The 22,862-nt window shown below is 42.2% G+C and overlaps 2 protein-coding genes across 2 annotated transcripts in view; both read right to left on the reverse strand.

Moving 5' to 3' along the window:
- Nucleotides 1-11,415: 11,415 nt before the first annotated feature.
- Nucleotides 11,416-17,036, reverse strand: ISCA1 (iron-sulfur cluster assembly 1). The gene is made up of 4 exons (XM_056847920.1): nucleotides 16,931-17,036; nucleotides 13,964-14,017; nucleotides 12,340-12,445; nucleotides 11,416-11,694 (listed from the first exon to the last, which is right to left on the reverse strand). The coding sequence occupies exons 1-4, from the start codon at nucleotides 17,009-17,011 to the stop codon at nucleotides 11,546-11,548; spliced, it is 390 nt and encodes a 129-aa protein (XP_056703898.1). The 5' UTR covers nucleotides 17,012-17,036; the 3' UTR covers nucleotides 11,416-11,545.
- A 5,060-nt stretch (nucleotides 17,037-22,096) lies between these two features.
- TUT7 (terminal uridylyl transferase 7) overlaps nucleotides 22,097-22,862 on the reverse strand; it is a 43,040-nt gene continuing 42,274 nt past the window's right edge. Inside the window, exon 28 of the mRNA XM_056847922.1 lies at nucleotides 22,097-22,798. Coding sequence (XP_056703900.1) covers nucleotides 22,731-22,798 — 68 coding nt within the window. The 3' untranslated portion in view covers nucleotides 22,097-22,730. The remainder of the gene's footprint in view (nucleotides 22,799-22,862) is intronic.

A 22,862-nucleotide genomic window follows, 5' to 3' on the forward strand; every position in this document is an offset into this window, starting at 1 on the left:
TTTTTAAAAGAATAATATATACCAGACAAATTTCTGACATCATGTGCCAGATGCAGAGTTTGGATTCAAATCCAGGTTCAAATCTTTGATTATTTAGATTTTAGGTTTGTAGGCTAGTCAGTTTCTTAACTGATACCCTCATTCAGAGCTCATGTACACACCATATCTAATTATCACCCTCAGTTTGATGAAAGAAATGAGGCACAATCCATCTGCACAAATGGGATCACTTTTGGTCTTGATGTTGTTTTTCTGTGGCTTTTGAATAGTGCAGAAACAAGAAGAATGTCATAACTTGAGAGGGATTTTGAAATAACATATGTGCAATGATGGTAGATTGTATAGATAAAATTTTCTAAAACTTTAAAAACACCACCCTTAAATGGGCAAAATATGCCTAAAATGCAAATGATGTGTGACAGATCTTTTTATATTTTATTAATAACGGCTACTTGCTGGCTTTTAAAAAATTAGCAGCTGCTGTATTGCTCCAGTTCTCCATTGCAAGCAACACCCTGTGCAGCTTTACTATCATCAAGAATTCAGTTAGATGAAGCATACCCTTGTAGATTACCCTTTTTTGTCTTGTTGTGGTGTCATTTGTTAGCAAGGGCGAGAGTGGTTCTGATCTCCTGGTCCTGCAGCGAACAGGGGAAGACCAAGCAGCACAGAAAAGCTGGCCTTGGCAGTAACCACATCCATCTCCAGCCAGGAAGAGTCAAGCTGCCGCCGACTTCACACAAATAGCCATCGTAGCCTTAAAAAACAACTTTTCAAAACATAGTTACTGTGATTTATTGTTTCAGTTTTAATAGGCTGACCCTGATGTGCCAAGATAAGAGTCCAAGAGAAGAATAGTTTTGTTACAATCTTGCATAAGTGAATTTCTTTGTTTCATAATAAGAATTAACATTTGTTTTTGTAATTAGCACAAGTTTCAGACCTGTTAGTAATTTCAGTTATTGTTTTGGTTGCTTGGATAAAAGTAATGTAAAAAACTTGCTCAATGTGGTAATATTTAACCAGTCAACTGACTAGGGTTGCCAGCTCCGGGTTGGGTTATACCTGGAGATTTTGGGGGTGGAGCCTGATAAGGGTGGGATTTGGGGAGGGACTTCACGGAGGTATAATGCCATATAGAGTCTACCTTCCAGCACATGCATTTTTTCCAGGTGAACTGATCTCTGTCGCCTGGAGATCAGTTGTAATAGCAGGAGATCTCCAGCCACCATCTGGAGGTTGGAAACTCTACAATGGACCTAAGTTTAAAATCAAATTGTTGGCCAGAAAGCTGAATTTCTGGAGTGACTTGTGGATCCCACAGTCCAGGGGGTTCTGCTGAAACCTTGTTGACTCATGTAAACATGACCCAGCATTATTGTCAGAGAAACAAAAATACTTTATTTCATCTTCATTTAGTCTGGAGGAAAACTTCCTACTGTCATGACCTCTCCTGAGCCAGATGTAGACTCCAGAATAGACTCCTCAGAGGATGAACAGGAAGAGCGAGGGGCTACTCTGGGGGAAGATCATGGGGCTCAGGTGACACCCACCATCACCAGACTGGACCCAGGCCGCGGATCCCTAGACTCCAAGGCCTCAGCTGAGGAATCTGCTCCTGAAGCCTCAACTCAAGAGGAAGCTGCTAGCTCACCAGACCCTGAGGCAGCCACCCCTCTTTCTTGTAGGGCAAGACCCCTGAACACCAACCCTATGGGTTCTCCCCCTCACCTGCAGGAGCAGTGTAGACCATGGCTCATGAAGTAGCGGTACAACGGTGAAGTACCAGACTTGTGGCCACGTTCCTCCTACTGAACCTGACCACTGCTCTTTAGGCTGTCCTAAGCAAGTCTTTTTTTTTCTTTTTGCCATCAAGTCACAGCTGACTTATGGAGACCCTGTAGGGTTCTCAAGGCAAGAAACTTTCAGAGGTGGTTTGCCATTGCCTGCCTCTGCATCATGATCCTGGTATTCCTTGGAGGTCTCCCATCCAAATACTAGCCAGGGTCAGGGCTGAGAGTGTATGACTGGCCCAATGCCACCTCGCAAGCTTCCATGGCGGGAGTTGGGATTTGAACCTGGGTTTCTCATGTCCTAGTCTGACATCTTAACCACTACACCAGTGTCTCCATACATCAGCTGTGATTGGACTGCAAAAAAACAGAATTGCTTAGGACAGCCTAAGAAGCAACTTAAAACAGAGGAGTGATCAGGTCACAACATAACAATGCAGTAAAATGTACCCCTGTCATACAGTTATAGCCCTCTGACAACAAACAGTAACCTCTCTTAAGTCCATAGGTCACATCATAGAGCTAAAAAAAATTAGCTGAATTTCAGTATCAGCACAGTATGCAACCACTGGGTGGCAGCATCCATATATTGTCAACATATTATGCAGCCCCAACCTGATGCTGTCATCTAGTGTTTTCATACTGTATTACAGTATTTCATAGAATTATTTTAGGTCAAAGTTATGGTATTTAAAGCATTTTTCAGTCCCTTTCCCACTGCTGATGTGCATGTGTGAAAATGGAAGGACAGTTTTGCATGTACCAGTTTTCTTAATCAGCTGATGGCTGCGCATGAAGAGTGATCTATATTTGCATTATTTCAGTCTTTCTGCACATTACATGGTACATGTGGCTTTGCTTTGAAGCTCTTAAAAGAAAAAGTTACATGGAACCACACATAGGAAAAAATTACAAAACTTTCTAGTAGACTAGGAGTGCCTCTTTTCTTTCCGGCGCTTTCCTGACAAAATGATCACATGACCCTGAGGAAGGACGCTACTCCCTCAGTTCTTTTCCTGCTGCTGCCAGAGACCCCCAGAAACGAAGGTTCCAGAGAGTTCACAATGGGGCAGGAGGGAGAAAAGACCTCACAATAAACAACAGTTACAGGTAAGTGCAACCCTGTTTTCATTGTTGTGGCTTCTGTGCAATCCCACATTGAAGATTAGCAAGCTCACTGAGTTAAGGAGGTGGGTGTGAAGCTCTTATAAGAAGTGACCATGGAGTTGTTGAGCATTCATCCAGAACTGTAGTATAAAGGAGCTCAGAACTCTCTACAAGTGTCCCAACCAAAATACATGCAAGAACGTGGCAGAGAAAAGCAGTGCTCTGGTGGAGATGTACAGTGGCATTGACCAGCCATGCCCTCAAGAAAGAGTGTAATAGCTTCTACCAACCCCCAAGGATAGGTGGTTTGAGACTGTCCTTCTTGGAGACTGACAGGCCAAAACAATATAGTGTTGGTCCCTAGCAGACCAAAACAACCAATGTCACATTTAAAGTGGGCCTTAAACTCAGAAAGATATTTTACATAAGACAACCCCTCCACACACACAAATGGCTATTGCTCTCATATAGGAAAACCTCATGGAGAGCACTATACCATGCTGCAAAACAATTACTGCCAAGCCCTGAAGAGCTCTGGTTTAAATCAAGTGGAAGATGTTGTGCACCTAGGGGATGTGAAAGCTTATATTTTGGGGGGTATAAGCTTTCAAGAACCAAATCTCCCCGTGTCAGAAAATCTAGTTGGTCTCTAAGGTGCTACTGGACTCGAAACTAGCTATTCTACTGCAGACTAACACAGATACCCTCTGACACTGCCCTGGGTCATTGAGGCAGTTAGGCTTCTGGTGCTATTGAATCTACTTGAAAAAAAGCTGGAGGTAGGAAATGGGCAATTTAAAAGCTCTCCTTTATATCATAAAGCGTTTAAAAGAATTAAAATGTTTTTGTTAGTTGTATTTGCTTTGTGCTTGCACCTAGACATGATTTATTTATTTGTTTCCTTATTTAAATAATTTCTATGCTGCCTTTCTTCAAATAGGGTCCCCTAGGAGGCAAACATCAAGGCGATAAAACATAAAATGTATATGTAAAATGTTTAATAATATAATAAAAACAATATAGACACACGAATACAACACAACCAGGGAGGAGGGCCAATAAGAGTTTACTGGAGGTATGCCAAATGAAGCAGAAAAGTCTTTTAACTGCTGTTGGAAGGCAATGACAGAGAGGAAAAACAGAGTTTCACTTACCTGTAAGTTGTTCATCTGGTGGTCTTCTGTGCAGGCAAGCCACGGATAAGATTTGTCAGCTTCTACAAAATCGAAAGTGAAAGATCAGGATTATTGTACAAGAAGTAACTGGCTTTTTAATCTGTCAGCAAAGAAGATGGACGTTTAATGATTACACTATTGAAACTGATGGAGGTCACAAAACAAGTTTTCGAACTTGGAGAACTCCTGTCATGATCCTGTCATGCATCATTATGGGTTGTATATTTGATAAACTGATGTACTTATATTGTCATGACTTGCATATGTGCATCTGTAGGATCATGTATAATTTTGTATTGTGGTGGATTTTCCTATACACTCTATAGAATGGCTATTCACTGCATTTTAGGGTCCTTTTATGATTGGTTTTGCTGTACAGGTTTCCTTCAGGAACTGTTCGTTTTTCTTTTTTGAAGCAATATTATGCCTACAAAGGTTCATATAAATAGAATCAAACAGAGTCAAAAACTAGCTGCAGGAAAAATAGGGAAGGTGGAGAGAACCCATGGAATACTTCCTATCCTCTTTATTGTGCATAGTTCTGATACTGAAAACTTCCACATTCCCAGCTAACCATAGGTTGTCAATTTATCTGTTCTGGATGAACTAGGATTTATTTGATCAAACAATGGATCCGCCCAACTTTTTTGCTGGTAAAAAGAAGAGGAAGGGAGTCTCCTAAGACCATCAAAAAGGTTATGCTGGGGGTCATGGGACCTGCATAGACAAAAGTTGTGTGGGGTGGGGGCTGTGGTAGGAAGGAGAATTAGGTGATATTGAGCAAAAAAGATGGTTGGATGCAACCAGCATTTCCAGTGGTAAAAAAGGGAAGAGAGATTTTATTTATTATTTTTAGATTTATATCCCGCTCTATCCTCTCGCCATCAAAAAGGCTATACTGAAGATGACGGGACGGGCTTGCACCAAAGGCACATGCACCAGGAGCTATAATAAGGGGGTAAGTAAGTGAGTTTGAGTGAAAAACCTGGCTAGATCAAACCAAGATTCCAAGTCATGGTTTAATCCTGGCTTGTGGACAAGATAACACGCCATATTTTGTTATTTTGTTATTTCTATGAAATAACCATAATTTCTGAAATACGGTTGCTAGGTCTCCTCCGGCAGGAGGTTTTTGGGGTGGAGTTGAGGCAGGAATCGCGTGTGCGCGGCTGTGCCAACGCGATCACATCACTTCTGGTTTACACCCGAAGTGCTGCATCACAAGGGGCCTTTTACCACTCAAACTGGGAGTCTGAATGGTAAAAGGCCGGGTGGATTGGTGGGGTTTTGCCCGCCACCATCGGGCACTTGGCAACCCTACTCTTAAAGCACAGCCATATGGAAGAGGTGGGGGAAAACAGGGTTGCACTTACCTGTAATTGTTCTTCATCGAGTGGTCTTCTGTGCAGGCACACATTGGGACTGCACAGAAGCCATGACAATGACCATATGGATTTACATCACTCATTCCCTTAATGACAAACCATAATTTGTTATTCTGTCTGAATGCAGCCTTTCAATCTGTTGGACAGATCATCCAAATACCAGTTCTCCACCAAGAAAATAAAAAAGCTAGGCTTTGTTAGCTGCTACTGTGGCAAAGATGGTAGCAACCTTACAATACATTTTTCAAAAGGTAAAGAAATTAGGTCACTAGTTCTAGATATGTCTGTACAGCAAGCAATTATCAGACTGTCCAAGTGAAGAGAATTATAAAACACAAAATCAACATATAAAGCACAAACAGAAGGTTGGTGCCAAAAATGCACCCAGAACCCTGCATAACTTTCTTATCAGTTTCATATATACTCAACAGTGTAAGTTGTCTAATACATTTTATACGGATTTTCTGCAGAACTTCAGTTGCTGGTCTCCAGTCACAGCATTGTTTGGTGTAACTAAATCTCAGTGAGAAAGGCAGATTATACATGAAATAAGAATGCAGGCAAGCAGAACAGACATTGTGCTGATCATGTTGAGAGAGAGTCATCAATGTTCTAATTCTTAGGAATGAAAAGAAAGCATCTTTGGGGTAGCTATTATTCCAAGAGTGTAATTTGATTTCCTCCACATTGTTGTTTTTGGTTTCCGTTTTACTGTGCCTTTGTATAACTTCCACATTAGGCTGTTGAATGATATAAAGCCTGCTTTTAAAAACAAATAATAGCAGATGTGAACACTGCGCTTCACAGTTTATTTTGCTCTAAAATTTAAAAAGGTGGACAAAACCGGAATACGTCTTAATTTTGATTAAAATACCAGAGATCCTTTGGGTGCCTTTAGTACAATTTGGAAATAACTGCAGTGTTGCTAGTCAGGGCTATACCATGCCAATCCACACCCAGAATTCAGATATATAGAGTAAATTTGGTGCAGGAAAGAAAATATAATCTGCATTTGCTTGCTCATGAAAGCATGAATTTGAAAGCTGAAAGCAAAACTATGAACACACAAAACTGATGCTGTTTACTGATTGTTACTTTACATTTTATTATTTTGTTTATTTTTATATATATAGTTTATTTTATATATATAATGTTTTATATATATAGAATGTTACGAAGTCAGAAAAGAGCAGTACATAAATATTTTGAATAAATAAATGGCACAAAGCAAAATGCAGGACAAAATGAAAACGTGTCCGTACATCAAGTAATGTAAATAGTTACTAGAAGGTGCAAGTGGTGGTTGTGGCAGTCTTGTGATTCCCATTTCAAACAATACACAATTACTTCTCAGGAACACCTATATCTTCAGCTTGCTCACCCCCTCTATAACTGAATGTTCACAAAAACAACTCAGTTGTATTATGTTTGGATTCTGCGGGTTGGGAAGGGGGAGCTTTGGACCACACTGCTTCTTCCTCTCTCAAGATCTGAAATGGGCAACTTTAAGAGCAGGACTATTTCCTGTAGTTTTACAACAAAAGTTGTACACAGCTTATTACTGATGCAGCATTTCCTATTAACAACTGCCAACCTCATTAAAAAAACCTGTAGCTGATGAAGGTGGAGATAAGTGGAAGCAGGCAGCAAATTTTGGTGTGCACATGACTCCCCAGAACCCTGCTTGCAATACTGGAGTCTTGACCAAAGGCAACGCAAGGGGGCTTCCATGCATTGTCAGGCATCGTAAAAACTCCATCTCTGACTGCTGTAGAAAAGAATGTCCTACGAGACATTACTGGTCCTATCTTGATTTTTTGGTAGTCTCTACCATTTTGAATGGAAATCTAAGACAAAACATGCAGTCCGTATTCTGATCTAACACTTGGTAAGATGTAAACTTGTGCCGAGAGGCAATGGCTGCATTGATATTTTGTAGGCATCTTCAAAGGTTTCAGAAATACCGGCATCAGGGTCCTGAATGTTTCCAGAAATGTTTGGGAATATCCAGGACTGGCATTTTTAAGATTTCAGACAATGTCCCAGGCAACTGGAGGGAGCATGAGGGAGGCAGCTCTCCTGGGCAATGGGGTCACAACTTAAGGGAGAGCACTGGAACTGTCTGCTCAGTCATGATTACTCTCTCATAGTCCTCCACAGCAGTCTTAAGCATGGGTAAAAAGCGCATAAATCAGGCCTGGCTGCAGCTTTACTGCATTTCAGGGTGATATTTGTTTTTGGAGTGTTGTGCTGCTGCTCTGGGATGTCTGTGCCTTGGTTTAATTCTGCTTCCTGCCTGGGAAAACCTTCTTCTGTGCCAGGTCTAGCTTTTCCCTTTGTTTTAAAATATTATTTCATTTTTGACTGTGTGTGTTCTTACCTGGGAGGTTGTAGTGGGGTGGGGGGAAGAGAACCCTTTGGTTTCTGTCTGGTTCTTTTTAAAAAAATAGTTCTCCTTGGTTTTGTCTTGCATTGTTTTTAAAAGGCTTGTGCAGTTTTGTTGGATTTCATTATCATAGCTTTTTTTTTACAATTTTTAAGTGTTTTGCATTTTATTTTTTAAAGGGTTTACACAAGGAGGATATTCAAAGTTGGATTCTCTGGTTTGACATTGGTTATGTTGGACTTGCTATGATGGCCTGTAGTTCTGCAGGGATTTTATAGTTTGACATTGGTTCTGTTGGCCTTCTTAGTTCTGTTTGCATTTGGAGGCTTTTGACCAGTGGCTGCTCTCGTGCATTTGGCTGATGGCTTCTTGCCCTGAAGAAAGCGTTTAATATTTTTTCTCCATAGGAAAAAATGGTGACAAAAATGGTGATGGCCTGTAGTTCTGCAGGGATTTTATAGTTTGACATTGGTTCTGTTGGCCTTCTTAGTTCTGTTTGCATTTGGAGGCTTTTGACCAGTGGCTGCTCTCGTGCATTTGGCTGATGGCTTCTTGACCTGAAGAAAGCGTTTAATATTTTTTCTCCATAGGAAAAAATGGTGACAAGTAGAATGGCTGGGGACACCTTAAACTTACAGGAGTCTTTACTGGACAAGCAGGACTAGGCTCCCTGCAATGTTGGTGTCATTTGGTTAAAAAGAGCCATTATAGAAAAAGTTCCCTCGTAGGTAATGGAGCTGAAATTTTTTCAGAATTAAAAACTAACACCCAAATTAGAATTCCAAAATGGTAATGGGGTAACAGAATACTGATTTAGAACCCATTCCTGAAATCCAGGACTGATTTTTTTTCAAATGCACATTGTTGATCTCTATTACCCAATAGCTAAGAGTGAATGAAGCACATCCTGCTCAATTTCTCAGATCCATATGTATTGTGGCCCCGATTCTATGCACTATTTGTTCTCGCAGACAGCTTAGATGGAACTGTGCTGTTCTTCACTTCTATCAGGCATTGGATGCAGCAGGTATCAAGCAAGCCGGAAGTCCAGGGCTAAAGAGGCATTTGTTATTTAACTACACCCGAGCAGAGGTGGAGGAAGTACTAGAACTCCCCCCTCCCATGGCAGGAAGCAGCTGGTGGAAAAAGAGAAAGGGGATGCCTTCCAGCCTGCCTGGAGTGGTGAATAAACAGGGACAGAGAAAGGTCTGCAAGCCAAAGCAGAACAATGTCACACAAAGCAATGCTTCCACCCTGCAGAACCACACCTCTGCTTGGTTGCATCATCCCTTTGTGACACGAGGGGATCCCACCAGCCAGCACAGGACCAGCCAAAGGGAATGCCTTGAACCATCTGTTGTAGCACAGGAGACTCCCCATTTTTCTGTCAACCCCCATAGTGCTGCCATCTTCCAGGCAGAGCCTGGCATTCTCCTGGAATTACAGCTTATCTACAGACTACAGAGATCAGTTCCTCTGGAGGAAATGGCAGCTTCATAGGGTAGACTCTGTGCAATACCATACCTGCTGAGTTCCCTCCCCAACCCCACCTCAAAATCTCCAGGAATTTCCCAAACTAGAGCTGGAAACCCTACCTCTCCCCCCCCCACACACACTTCAAGGTAGAGATATGTCAGGGACTTGTAGTTGTAGTTTGGGCAAATGGCCCCTATGTTTTGACCAGTGGATCATATAAAATGTGTCTGAAACATAATGCCATTATAACTATTAAGAACACACTTGTCATCTGGATTCTCATAGCATGAACAATTACAAACCAACCAGAATTCAATAATTCTCATTTATAATACTCCGGAAATGTGTGTATTTCATGTTTAACCAAAAGACAATATTATTACAACATAAGTCTACAATACAGTATTGCACACATGATAAATAATGTTAAGATCTTACAAAACTATTAATAAAAGTTTACTTCAGATTGTGCGTTAGGTGCATAAATATGACAACTTCTTGTATTTTCAAATATAGGTAGTGCACTATCATTCAAGATGTCTGTATACCAAAACAGACTACATAATATCCCTCAGAGAAAGGAAATTTAGAAGATTAAATACACCAATACCACCTTTACACAGAATATGTTACATTCATCGTTCATTCTGCATCCACCCTAAGGCTCAGTCAAACACTAGCTATGTTCTCAATATGCAATTTTAAAAGGCTTCTGAAATTCAGAGGGTGCAAGACTGCAGCAGTTGCCATTCCTGTTTATCAATGGTTTAATATTCCTTTGCATGTTTTAAGTAAGTGAGCTTCTCTTCTTGGAAATTCAGCATGCTGTGAGGGTACTGCAGCCTTCTCCCAATAACATCTATATTGCAGTACACCTGCCTGTGGCAACTGATAAGATTACTGTAGCCAGCAATCTTATACTGCAATATATGCATTATTGGGAGGAGACTATGGTTGCCACTCATAGTATGGTTGGTATGAATGTCTGCTTACAAAGATAACTGTAACAGTACAACAAGAACACAGAAGGCCAATTTGGAAAATGCCTCTCTAGGTAAGAAAGTGGCTTGGTTTAATCTTAAGTAAATGGCAAGTAAAATAATCATTTTAGAGATACAACAGCATAACTTAGTTGTAGGAGGGTGCAAGAAAGGCTTTAAAAACTGTTTCATTCATGATAGGAACCATAAATAATCATGTTAAAACACAAATGCAGATCATCCTTTGTTACTCCTGCAGTATGCAGATAGCTTTGGAAGTAAAGGCCCTGCTCTTATTTAGCTTGGTTTTTCACAAAAGTATTAATAATTCAAACTGCACAGTGCTAGTTAACAAAATTGCACAGCCCAGAAATTAATTCCTTTGTTGCATGACTATTAAAAAAAACCCTTTGAAACAAGAACTGAAGACAGAATTTGCATTCAGAAGTAGGCTGAAGACAGAATTTGCATTCAGAAGTAGGCTCCAAAAATGTTAGTATGAGGAAGTAATGAAAACAAGGGACAAGATGGTAACACACCATTTGAAGATTCTGCACTGCCTATCGCAAAATCATAGTGGCCAGAAAGGCTACCTTGCTGCTTAAAATACTGATGCCTTCCCTAATGGCAACAGAAGGATCATCTCCATCTTGTAAGGTAGGTGATGGTTGGAGTGGGGAGTAGCTATCTAGGAGTAAATGATATTTTAAAACGTAGGTTAACTGATCTCAAACCGCATCAGGTTGTGTGCTCCTCTCAGCATTGAGTTCATTTTTGAAGAGTTTTATGGAATATTACAATTGAACAACTCGTGGAAATGCCCATCACATGTAAGGTTTAGATTTGTTTCAAAGCACAACAGATAATTCTTAGGACTCATAATGCATACCGTACTATAATTCCTTCTGATACAAAATAACATCTCTTCTTTTAGAGTCCATGTTGTGAATAAGAGATAACATGCTACAGAAGAAAAGTAGCCCTACAATTTTCTGCCAATCAAATTAGAAATGTGTTATCATACCTCTGTATTTTCAGGCCTTGCAGACAAAATCTTCCTCTCTCAAGCCTGAACGCATGAGGGCTGAAATTTAACACACGGATTACATTTGAAAATGCAGTGTTTTTATTTTCTTGAAAAGGCAGCCATATTTCACAAAGCCTAAAGACATGAAAAAGTCCCAAGTGATTACTTCAGAAAGCAGTTCTGTGGTGTTAAAATCATGGGATTCGTTCCAAGATTTCAAATGTTGAAACTTTCTCCGCAGCCACATGTTCCTTTGATGTTTGGATTATTGAAGACAAATTCACTGGACAGTTTGTTTTCTATATAGTCCATTTCAGTTCCTAGCAGTGTCAGCTGTGCTTTCTTTTCGATAAACACTCTAGCACCTTGACAAAAAGAAGGGGGGGGGAACTGATGAGAGTTGAAAAGACTTTGCTTGCTTTGATGTATTTGCTTTACACAAAACAGCCATAAGGTTTTTTTTCTCCTGCAGCTCTGCAGAGTGCATTGTCACAATCCAACCTGCTGTCCTCTATTAGCATTCTTTCAATCCCTGAAAGAAGTCTTCATAAATATAATTCTGAAGCATTTTTCCCAGTGCCCAAGACAGTGAACACAAGCATGCACTTAAATGTTTACCTCAAAAATAGGGGACTCGCTCCTAAGCAAGCACATTCAATTCTCAGGACTTACTAGTTACAGAAGTCAAATGTAAGCAGTCTAATCTACAGCAAGAGTTCTGACACTGTTTTTGTTTGAAGGAGAGCGTCCATTTCAACTTTTCAATGCACTGTATTAGTACTACCTTCTACTTTATTGATGGGGGGGGCACACTATTTAATATGCAGTCCTCAGTTCCCAGGATGAAGGACAAGATAGAAGTGTAGAGACACAAATATACAGACCGATTCTCAATTAGCTTACTGAGAAATCCTTACAACTATTACTAAAGACAGATGAAGTTAGCAAACTCTACTTTAAAGAACTGCAACAAGACATAACATCACCTTTAGCTGTCATAACACACTTACCATCCTGTACTACTTCTTCATCAGAATCCCCCTTTGCTTTCGTATATTCTAGGGTGTAAGAAAGTCCATTACAACCTCTTGTACGGACACCAACTTTAACTCCTACCTGAAATAAGTTTTCACAATTAGGAAACATGTTAGTATGAAACAACATTGAGCAGTACACGTTTTCCAGGCAGTAATAGAAATTGCATTTTCAATAATCAGAGAATGGACTAAACCTAGATAAAGATAACTAATAGCCACAGAGTATAGGATTGAAAAACGTCTACATCAAATATCTTTGCTATTTATATTGGCTCTTCCAAAAAACAGAGAAGCATGTGCATTAAAAATACTAATGCTAAGCTTGCTAAGGAGCCCCATGGCGCAGAGCGGTAAGCTGCAGTACTGCAGTCAAGCTCTGCTCACAACCTGAGTTCAATCCCAACGAAGTCGGTTTCAAGTAGCTGGCTCAAGGTTGACTCAGCCTTCCTTCTTTCCGAGGTCGGTAAAATGAGCACCCAGCTTGTTGGGGGTAAAGTCTAGATGACTGGGGAAGGCAATGGCAAACCACCCCGTAAAAATAGCCTGCCTAGTAAACGTCGGAATGTGATGTCACCCCATGGGTCAGGAATGACCCAGTGCTTGCACAGGGGACTACCTTTACCTTTTAAGCTTGCTAAGAATTAAAAACATCCCAGCTACTTCGATTAAAAAAAAAACCATTTTCAAAGTTTATTGGACTGAAGCAATATCGTCAGAATCAGAAACCGCTACATCAGGGGTCCCCAACTTTCTTGATCCTGCGGGCACCTCTGGACCTCTGACACAGGGTGATGGGCACAGCCACAAAATGGCTGCCAAAATGGTTGCTGCAGGAGGTGGAGCCAGTCACAAAACAGCTGCCACAGCAACGTTTTTAAAAATCTGCACAGGCAATCAATTCTCAATTGATCAATCAGAAATGTTGCTGCGCAGAAGCCCCACCTGGCTCCATCCTCTTTCTCAAAGAAGCATAAGAAGATTTGGTTTTTATACTTCGATTGTCTCTACCTTTGTACGAAGTCTCAAACCGGCTTACAACAGCCTTCCCTTCCCCACAACAGAAACCTTATGAGGTAGGTAGGGCTGAGTTTGAGAAAACTGTGACTAGCCTAAGGTCACCCAGCAGGCTTCATGTGGAGGAGGGGGGAATCAAACCTGGTTATCCAGGTTAGAGTCTACCACTCTTAAACACTACATCACGCTGGCTGTCTTGGTGAGCGCCAGGAAAAGTGTCAGTGGGCACCATGGCGGGGACCTCTGTAGTACATGCTACCAAGAGACTCAATGAATGCCATTACTTACTACCAAAAAAAACCCCAACACCCACAAACCCAAACCCCTCCCAGTTTTAAGCTTGCATCTATCAACATGCAGCTCACACTCCAACAAGTCTCATCAGCAACACTTGTTTTCATGAACTGTTGAAAAGGAAAAATTAAAAATAAAAAGTTTTTTATCAGTGTGTCACTCACTATTTTAAGATGCATTAAATGACATCTCTCTCAGGGACAGCTGCTATCATTACACTTATCAGCAGCTTGTCTGAGTTATTATTAAAGGTATGAGCAATATTACAAATGTTTTCCCTTCTACTTACATGGTCAGGTTTGTCTTTAAGCAGCTGTTTTATCTTATTGACAGCAGAGGGAGTCTGAAAAGAGATTTTTCATTTAATGATTTTGTGTTACGTGAGTAAATGTGCCTGGAAATAACTGACAAGCCAAATTCTATGTTATCTTCACCTCCAGCATGCATACACCAAACCCAGTTGGGCCTTGCCATTTTACCATTCTTCACATGCAATTATCTGGGAATGACACAGCAAAAGTAGCCTGTCAGTGTGTATGTGTGTGTAAGAAGCCTGTTGAACTACAAATTAAACAGAAATGCTCCTTTCCTTCAAAGCTTAACTTTAGATTCCCTTAAAACTCGCATAAAGCACATACTGTGGATTTGCTGAAATCAAAAAGGCATATCAGCTCTGAGGGCCTTCATATAAGTACCCAAATTTATGACATTCTGTGGCATCTGAACAGCAAATAAATTATGTAACACTATTTTCCTAGACCCGTGTTGTCGAACCTATGGCACGCGTGCCACTTCCGGCACACGCAGGTGGGCTCCAAAAGGCCTCCCGGGTCGTCTGTGCCCCTCCCTCTCTCAGCTGAGCTCCCCCCCCACCGTGCGTGCGTGGGCGTGTCAGCTTCCTGCCTCGCACGCACACGGCTGGCTTCTTCCTCTTCCCCCGCTCTTGCCCCGCAACAGCTGATAGGCGGTGGGGAGGCCAGCAGCAACGAGGCCAGGCCTCCTCCTCCAGCAGCAGCTCCTCCTCGCCGCCTTCCTCCTCCTCGTCCCCCTCAGGTGGTTCCCAAAAGTCCAGCTCCAGGCTGCCGTCACCATCGTCTTCCTCCTCAGGTGCCTCTCCCCCTGCTGTTTTCACCCGCCGCCTCCTCCTTCTTAGGGCGCTCGCGGAGGGCCAGGTGGCTCCTCAACAGCCGCGTGTCTGCCAGAGAAAGGCCTGCTGTCTCCCGCCGTCCTCCCCCTCTCCCCCGCTCGTCCCTGATTCCTGTGGTAAGCTTGTGGGGTAGCCGGAGCCACCCTCAAGTCCTCCGGCTCAAGCGTGGCTGCGTGGCCTCTGCCTTCTCCCTCCCTGCCCCCTAAGGTCACCCGCAGGCTGGCGGGGTCGCGAGTGTTGGTGCGCTCGCCCTCGCCGCCCACTCCTCCCCTGCCCCCAACAGCCAGCTGGGAGGTGCCCGATGCCGCCACGCCAGGGCCCAACGTCTCTGCCGTCCCGTGCCGTCGCCGCCTCCCCAGAGCTGCCGGTAATGAGGGGGGGGGAGAATTTCGGGTGTGCGCCCTGGAGCAAGTCCTGGGTGGGGCTTGAGGCCCGACCCAGGACACTTTCTTTCTTCCTTCCATCCTTCCTCCCTTTCATCCTTTCTTCCCCAGTTCCTTCCTTCTCTTTCCTTCCCCCAGTTCCTTCCTTCTTTCCTTTCCCAGTTCCTTCCTTCCTTCCCTTTCTTTCTTCCTTCCTTCCCCTCTTTCTCTTTTTCTTTCTCTTCCTTCCTTCCCCTCTTTCTTTCTTTCTCCGTCCTCCCCTGTTTCTTCCTTCCTTCCCCAGTTCCTTCATTCTCTTTCCTTTCCCAGTTCCTTCCTTTCTCCATCCCTTCCCTTCCTCTACTAGGGCTGCCAACCTCCAGGTGGTGGCTAGAGACCTGGCAACCCTAGCAATAATGTCTTGTGGCTGAGCAGAGGACGAGTCCTGGAGAGATGCATGCCAAATACAAACAACTTTTCATTGAAAGGTAAAAGTTTGCATCATTGAAAGCTCTGTTATTGTGTTTTTCTTTTAACTCAAAATATGTGAATGTATGAGTTGTTTTTTCTAAACTAAAACCTCAGCATTCAGGTTAAATTGCCATATTGGCACTTGGCGATAAATAAGTGGGTTTTGGGTTGCAGTTTGGGCACTCGGTCTCTAAAAGGTTCGCCATCACTGTCCTAGACTGTAGACTGCTCTACGCCAGTGGTCTTCAAACTTCTTCAGGGAATGCTTCCCATACTTACTTATCTGCTAAACAACCTCAGTATATCAGTCATGGATTACCAGCAAGATTGTTTGGAAGGGTATCCTAGGATGCACATTCATTTTATGTGGAGTTCTAGCAAAGCCTATTAAACCTATCTTTTGCCCACGAATAAAGAATCCACCTACACTGCCTGTTGTCAGTGGGAAGCTCATCAGGGATTAGTAAAAAAATTTCCCAGGGAGACTGTTTCAACATTACTGAGCCTTTGAGAAACTTCAGGTCTTTCTAGAACAGAATCTGAAAACTATTACCTTATGCAATACACAAACACCTATATGAAGTGGATATGTAAACATACACTTGCTCCATGAATACAAGGCACACAGAGTTTTAAACAATTTCAGAAGCAGGGTTACTGTGCACTCTCCCTTCAAATAAGGTTCTAAGTGACTGTACACACCTAAGTATTTAGACTGTTCATAAGAAAAATGAGTGGCACTATCCCGTAATTCATTAGAAGCAGGATGTGTACATTGACCCAAAAAGGAATAGGGGCTAAGCCTAGACATGGGGCATTCTGAAGGAGCAGTAATCCTACGTTGGAAAACAGCAGGGCAACCAGAAAGGCGTTGGCCTCGGCCAGGCAAAAGAAACAGATTGTCATTTTTATGCGAGCGAGGTAGCCTGAAACAGCTGCACCCGGGGCAGAAATCCACCAGGTAAACCCTCTTCCCCAGCTCAGAGACCGGAGGAGGGCTGGCAGCGGTCTCTACCTGTTGCACAACCATGACAAAATGCAGGGCCAGTACTTGGAGAGATAAGAGTCGTGCTGCGCGAGGAGAAGGAAGCCACACACCATGCGGGCTCGCAGCTCCAAGAGCACCGACTGAAGGACGACTCAGCACCGCCACCAAGAAAGCAGCACAGCTGCGCCTGCGCACCGTGCTTGTTGATCATACGGTCACGGCCCCGCCCCCACTATGGGTTGCGCTGGGCAAAGGGCTCCTACCCGCCGCGCCTCCTTCCGTACCTACCAGCGTCAGGGCCGCTCTGGTGGCTTGAAGCTTCCTTTTACTCACGGCCCGGACTGTAGCTCTGACCATTGACGAGGCCATCGCGGCTCCAGCTGCTCCTTTCCAGTCCTCCCCTCCCCTCAGCCCTGTCCTCGGAGGTTGGCCATGGACACCACCGACGAACGGACGCGGCGCGCGACGCACCGTCGACGTCACGCGGATGGGCGAAACGTTCCCCGCCCATCCCGCGTAGGTCGCCCGCTGATTGGCCAACGGCGTGCCATTGCAATTTCAACCGTCGGCGACTGAGTTCGGTGTCCCGCCTCTTTTCACCACGGGCGACCAATCGGCGGAAGAGAAAGGCGTGAGGGGGCGGTGTCCGGCGAAATTCGATTCTCGTGTTTTTACCATTTGTGGCCGGCCGGCCGGGAAAGGGGCTCGTGATCGTCTCGCCCTGTGGATGGACTGGAGCAAATTCACGCCACAGCCGGGGCAGCTCAAAAGACCTTCCCCTTCCCCCCCCCCCGAACTGAGCTCAGCCCGACTCGACAACGGAACGCCCCGAAGCGTTGAGAGAGAGAAAGGCCCAAGTCTTAAAGCGCCTGACCTCAAAACCGATTTGTGGAGGCCGGTGACTTCTAGTCGAGGCCGCGCGGCAGTCTGTGCCACCAGACTCTGTGGTATGGTAGGGCTCGCTCCACATCAAAGCGCTCGCGCTCCGTCCTGCGCTGAGATTTTGCACGTTGAGTGTCTAATAACAGCTGGAAGTGCATCACATCCGTGCAGAAGGCCCTGCTTACTCTCTTGTTACTCTCCTTTTGAATCACTCACACACCCGCCCCAGCGCACCTTTCTGTTGGGTATATAAAGCAGGCCGGATGAATTTACGCCCCTGTACATTTACGCCCCTGTACTCTAGCGCACAAAGTTTATCCTAGAATAAATTTTGCTAGTCTTGTAAGGTGCTGCTGGACTTTTTATTTTCCGAGTACAAACCAACAAGGCTATCCAGTAACATCCGTCATACCATGCTCATTTACTTCAGTGTTTACACTGGCCATACTAACCAAGAAAATAAAGTAACACAAAGATAAGAAAAATCAGAACCCAGTAGGGTAACAGCTTAGCATCCTAAACATTAGGGAGACTCCGGCAAAAAGCTGCTGAGCAGGAATTCACATGCAGGCTTGACAATATCAATTTCACTAGGTCCTGGGAGAGACTAGCTCACTACAGAAAATTATCCCCCCTCCCTTAAAAGGATACACTATTCATCTTACTTTGCCCGTTTATGTTAGGAGCAGCCTAAAACCAAGGACTGGACTGCATCTTTTATGTGGGTTCTGCAATGTAATGCATTGTAGAATGCTGGGCCTTCCAGCCACTCTTCATAACTCCCCCCACCCCTAACTTACATTTGTACCTTTCGGCATATACACCTGTGCCAACTGAATGTTACTTCATGTAGCTGATGAAGTGGTAAAAGGTAAAGGTCCCCTGTGCAAGCATTGAGTCATTCCTGACCCATGGGGTGACTTCACATCCCGATGTTTATGAGGCAGATTTGCGGGGTGATTTGCCAGTGCCTTCCCCAGTCATCTTCCCTTTACCCCCAGCAAGCTGGGTACTCATTTGACCGACCTTGGAAAGATGTAAGGCTGAGTCAACCTTGAGCCGGCTACCTGAAACCGACTTCCATCGGGATCGAACGCCGGTCGTGAGCAGAGCTTGGACTGCAGTACTGCAGCTTACCACTCTGCACCACGGGGTAGCTCACAAAAACTGGATAGTGTAGGTACTAACAAGACTATTGTTGTACCTGCATTGAACTACGCCATTGTCCCTGTCAAATTTGACAATAATTAGCTGTGGGCTCTCTTGTAACAACCATATAGGCTTGAACATTTAAAGCCATATTAGTATATGACTAAATTGATCTCGTCAGATCTCAAAGCGAAGTAGGGTTGGCCCTGGTTAGTATTTGGACGGGAGACCACTAAGGAATACCAGGGTTACTATGCAGAGAAAGGCAATGGCAAACCACCTCTGAAAACCGTAAATCAAATGCAACTTGATGACAAAAAATAATAGTATGTTGTAATTAATATATTACAGTAATACACCACTAAACTGCATATGTCATATTAATATATGTTTAAGGTTACTACCCCTTCACCTAATGTTTTGCTTAATATGCACACCCAGATATCCCTTTCTGGCACAAAATGAGGGAAACTAGACCCCCCCCCCCATGTGCTTATGGGTTTCTCTCATGTTCACCCCAAGTCCTTGCAACATTTCCTGCAGATAAAAACATGCAGGATGAGAAAGAATCAATTATATGTATCTTTTTAAAGTTGGTGAATCCGAGCAGGATATTTGAGTCCTTGCATACATATTGGAACTCAACCTAAGTACACCACTGCCTGCTAGAAACAGCTTTGGGTTAATTGGTATTCAGAAATTTCCCTCTGGCATCTCAAAATTTCCCAACCTCAAGAGAAACCTGACTCAGTCTATGAACATTGTTTTCCTGACCAGTGACTTTTGTCTGTAGTGGATATTTACAGCACAATCACTAGATCCCCCCCTCCCCCATCTTCCCACTCTCCATCACTGAGAGTTCTTCCTCCTTCCCCCATGTCTTGATATGGGCTTCTAAAACTTTGAAATTTATTCCAGCCCTACTTACTTGAAATGTCCCACTAAGTTCAATAGGCTTATTACTTTGGGAACAGTTTTCAGCATGCTTGATGAGGAAAGTCCAAGCTTTTATTATTCTGCCAAATGCACAAAACAGAACTGTTCAGGAGGGTATTTTTATAATACGGAAATAAAATTGTAAACTTTAAACTGCTTTGTTCCTTGCAATAAAAGTGTAATATATACAGTATTCAACAATTTTGAAATTGAGCTGTTTATGGACATGTATTTATGTATTATACCGTTCTTGTGTGCTTAATTTTGGAGCCCAGTTTTATTCACTTTTATGTATCTTGTATGTTTTTTCTTATTGTATTGTTTTTAATTATATAATTTCTTATTATTTAATCCACTTTGAATCACAGCAAGAAGGGCAGACTATATATAACATATTGTATTTTACATATAAATAAATGTTCTTTTATTATGTATGTTTTGATTTGTTAGCCACTTTGGTGGTACTTATAAGGGCAGAAAAGCAGGATATATATATTTTGAAACACAAATAAATACATGAAAACAATATTTTAATTACAATAAAACAACCAGCGTTTCATGGAAATACAAGTGCCCTCATCCAGTGAAAGAGAAATCTACTAAAAATTAAATTGGCTGAAATTAAAAACTGGTTAAATAAGAAGCAAAGAGTAGGAATAAATGGACAGTTCTCTCAATGGAAGTAAGTAAGCAGTGGGATCCCACAAGGATCTGTATTGGGGAGAGTACTATTTAATTTATTCATAAATGATTTGGAACTAGGGGTGAGTAGTGTAGTGGCCAAGTTTGCAGATGACACAAAATTATTCAGGATGGTGAAAAATAAGAAGGACTATGAAGAGCTCCAGGAGGATCTCCACAGATCGGGTGAATGAGCAACAACATGGCAGATGAAGTTCAATGCTGGTAACTGTAAAGTGATGCAAACTGGAACAAAAACTCCTAACTTCAAGTATAGGCTAATAGGGTCTGAACTTGCTGAAAATAAGAGGAGAAAGGATCTTGAGGTCATAGTAGATAGCTCAATGAAAGTGTCAACGCAGTGTGCTGCAGCAGTGAAAAAGGCAAACTCTATGTTAGGGATTATTATGAAAGGGATTGAAAATAAAATGTCCGATATTATAATGCTCCTGTATATATGGTATGGCCTCAATTGGAATTTATGTGCAGCTGTGGTCACCATATCTCAAAAAGGACATTGCAGAGCTGGAAAAAGTACAGAAGAGGGCAACCAAGATGACTAGGGGTTGGAGCGCCTTCCCCATGAGGAAAGGCTGAAGAGTCTGACTTTTCAGTTTAGAAAAGAAACGACTAAGCAGGGGACATGATTGATGTTTATAAAATTATGCACAGGGTCGGCAGAGTTGACAGAGAATTTTCTCTCTCTCTTCCTGTGTAGCAGAATGCCCACACAGCATTACTTTCAATGGGATGCATATCTGAACATGTTGGATGGAAATACACTTCCCATTGAAAGAAAATTCAGTGGGTAGCCGTGTTAGTCTGTTTGCAGTAGTCAAAAAGGGCAAGAGTCCAGTAGCACCTTAAAGACGTAACAAAAATATTTTCTGAGAAACTGCTGAATTACAGTTGATATTCAAACTAAAGTCAATGCATTTACCTGGGCTGAATAAAGACCTTGCATTCATGGCCCATTACCAATGCTGATTTCTCCACACCCATCTCTCCCCTGGACATCACAGACTCTTCTGCATATCACACCTAATCCCATCAAGCCTGCTATTCACATTTACATACTGTTCCTCTACTTAAAGACCGATGGATTCACATTCTAGCTGTATCTGAAGAAGTGAGCTGTGGCTCACGAAAGCTCATACCCTACCAGAAAATATTTTTGTTAGTCTTTAAGGTGCTACTGGACTCTTGCCCTTTTTGACCATTGAAAGAAATGCAGTGGAGGTAGCTGAGCTCTGCATTTAGGTTTACATGCTTTATCAAATGTGTAGGAACTGCTTCCAGACACAGACTTCTGCATCAGGAAAAAAGTTCTAGTAGAGCTGGTCACTTAGTTTTTTGGTTTTTTAAAATTTAAGTCTGAATATATAACTCCTCTGAAAATATTTACATTTATTGAGGTTGGAATAAATTTACAGCAAATGTTTCCTAAGTAATTTTGTACTTTTTTTTTTAAAGATTCCGGGAATATTCAAATAATACAAAGAAGAATGTAGAAATTTACACTTTTCACTTGGCTGTTTATTTCAATGTCATAAACAACAGTGACTTAAATTTTTGCTGTATGCTTTGCTTGGAAAGGAGGTATTGTAGCATCTCCAGAAAATCCTGACATTAAGCCTTGATGACAATAAATCCGTGGTTAGCACATGGTTCTTTACTTTTCAATAAACCAGTGTATTTTCTTTTAACTGCCAACATACCCTTTTGTTTTCTCTTTTTATTTACTTCATTGTGTGTGTGTGTGTTACAGACAATGGGAAAGTATCATAGCAGCAGAAACCAGCTTCTCAGTCTTTTTTGTGCACAAGGACAGCAGCATATCAATTATCATAAAACAACAGAAGAAAGAACTCAATGGCACTGGTTTTCCACAGAGATTTTACATAAAAGTTTACTTAATGTCAATGTTTAGTTCCCCATAGATTAAAATATATCTAAATTATGGCAGTAGCAGTCCAAAAACATTTCAGACACTTAACACAAGAAATCAGTAAATGTTCATCATTAATAAATACCCCTTTTATCCTTCAAAAATAATATTTTGAAGGTGACGCTATATTTGGCTTGCACACCATTAAGTGCACTCAAACATTCAGAGTGACTATAGAAAACACTTTGAAGTGGTTTGGATTGGAGAATTCCCTGATCTACATGTTTTACCTAGTAAATACAGACATCATGGTTTTCTATTAAAATACTCAACCTTATTATGAACAGGGAAATTCATAGTAAGAACAAACATTAAAATGCACTGCTTTTTCCTCTTAAGCAATTTAATTAAAATAAAATGTGTTCTCCTTAAACTTAAGTTGAAGACTGCTTATGCTGCTGTTTTGTGAACCTGGAGACTATAAACAAAAATAAACATTTCTTAAGTAAATGGACATCCTGTATTGCAACTTTAAAAGATTGCTTCAGTCTCTCATGAATCTTGATGGGGCCTCTTCTGTGAAGATTTTCCCTGAGTCATGTATTTACTGGAAAGGCTGCCTGTGTATGGGGAGAAAATTCCACTTAATTGAAGGTATAATCACAAAGGAAGCAACTTACTCAA

Source organism: Euleptes europaea, chromosome 4 (assembly GCF_029931775.1).
Source record: "Euleptes europaea isolate rEulEur1 chromosome 4, rEulEur1.hap1, whole genome shotgun sequence".
NCBI lineage: Eukaryota > Metazoa > Chordata > Lepidosauria > Squamata > Sphaerodactylidae > Euleptes > Euleptes europaea.

What these genes read in the sequence shown, in the direction of transcription:
- ISCA1 (XM_056847920.1), bottom strand. Translation starts at nt 17,011, where the DNA reads ATGGCCTCGTCAATGGTCAGAGCTACAGTCCGGGCCGTGAGTAAAAGG. An exon ending in TTAAAGACAAACCTGACCAT is followed by an intron (nt 12,446 to 13,963) that starts GTAAGTAGAAGG and finishes AACTTATTTCAG; the next exon opens with GTAGGAGTTAAAGTTGGTGT. An exon ending in TGAAGAAGTAGTACAGGATG is followed by an intron (nt 11,695 to 12,339) that starts GTAAGTGTGTTA and finishes CTTTTTGTCAAG; the next exon opens with GTGCTAGAGTGTTTATCGAA.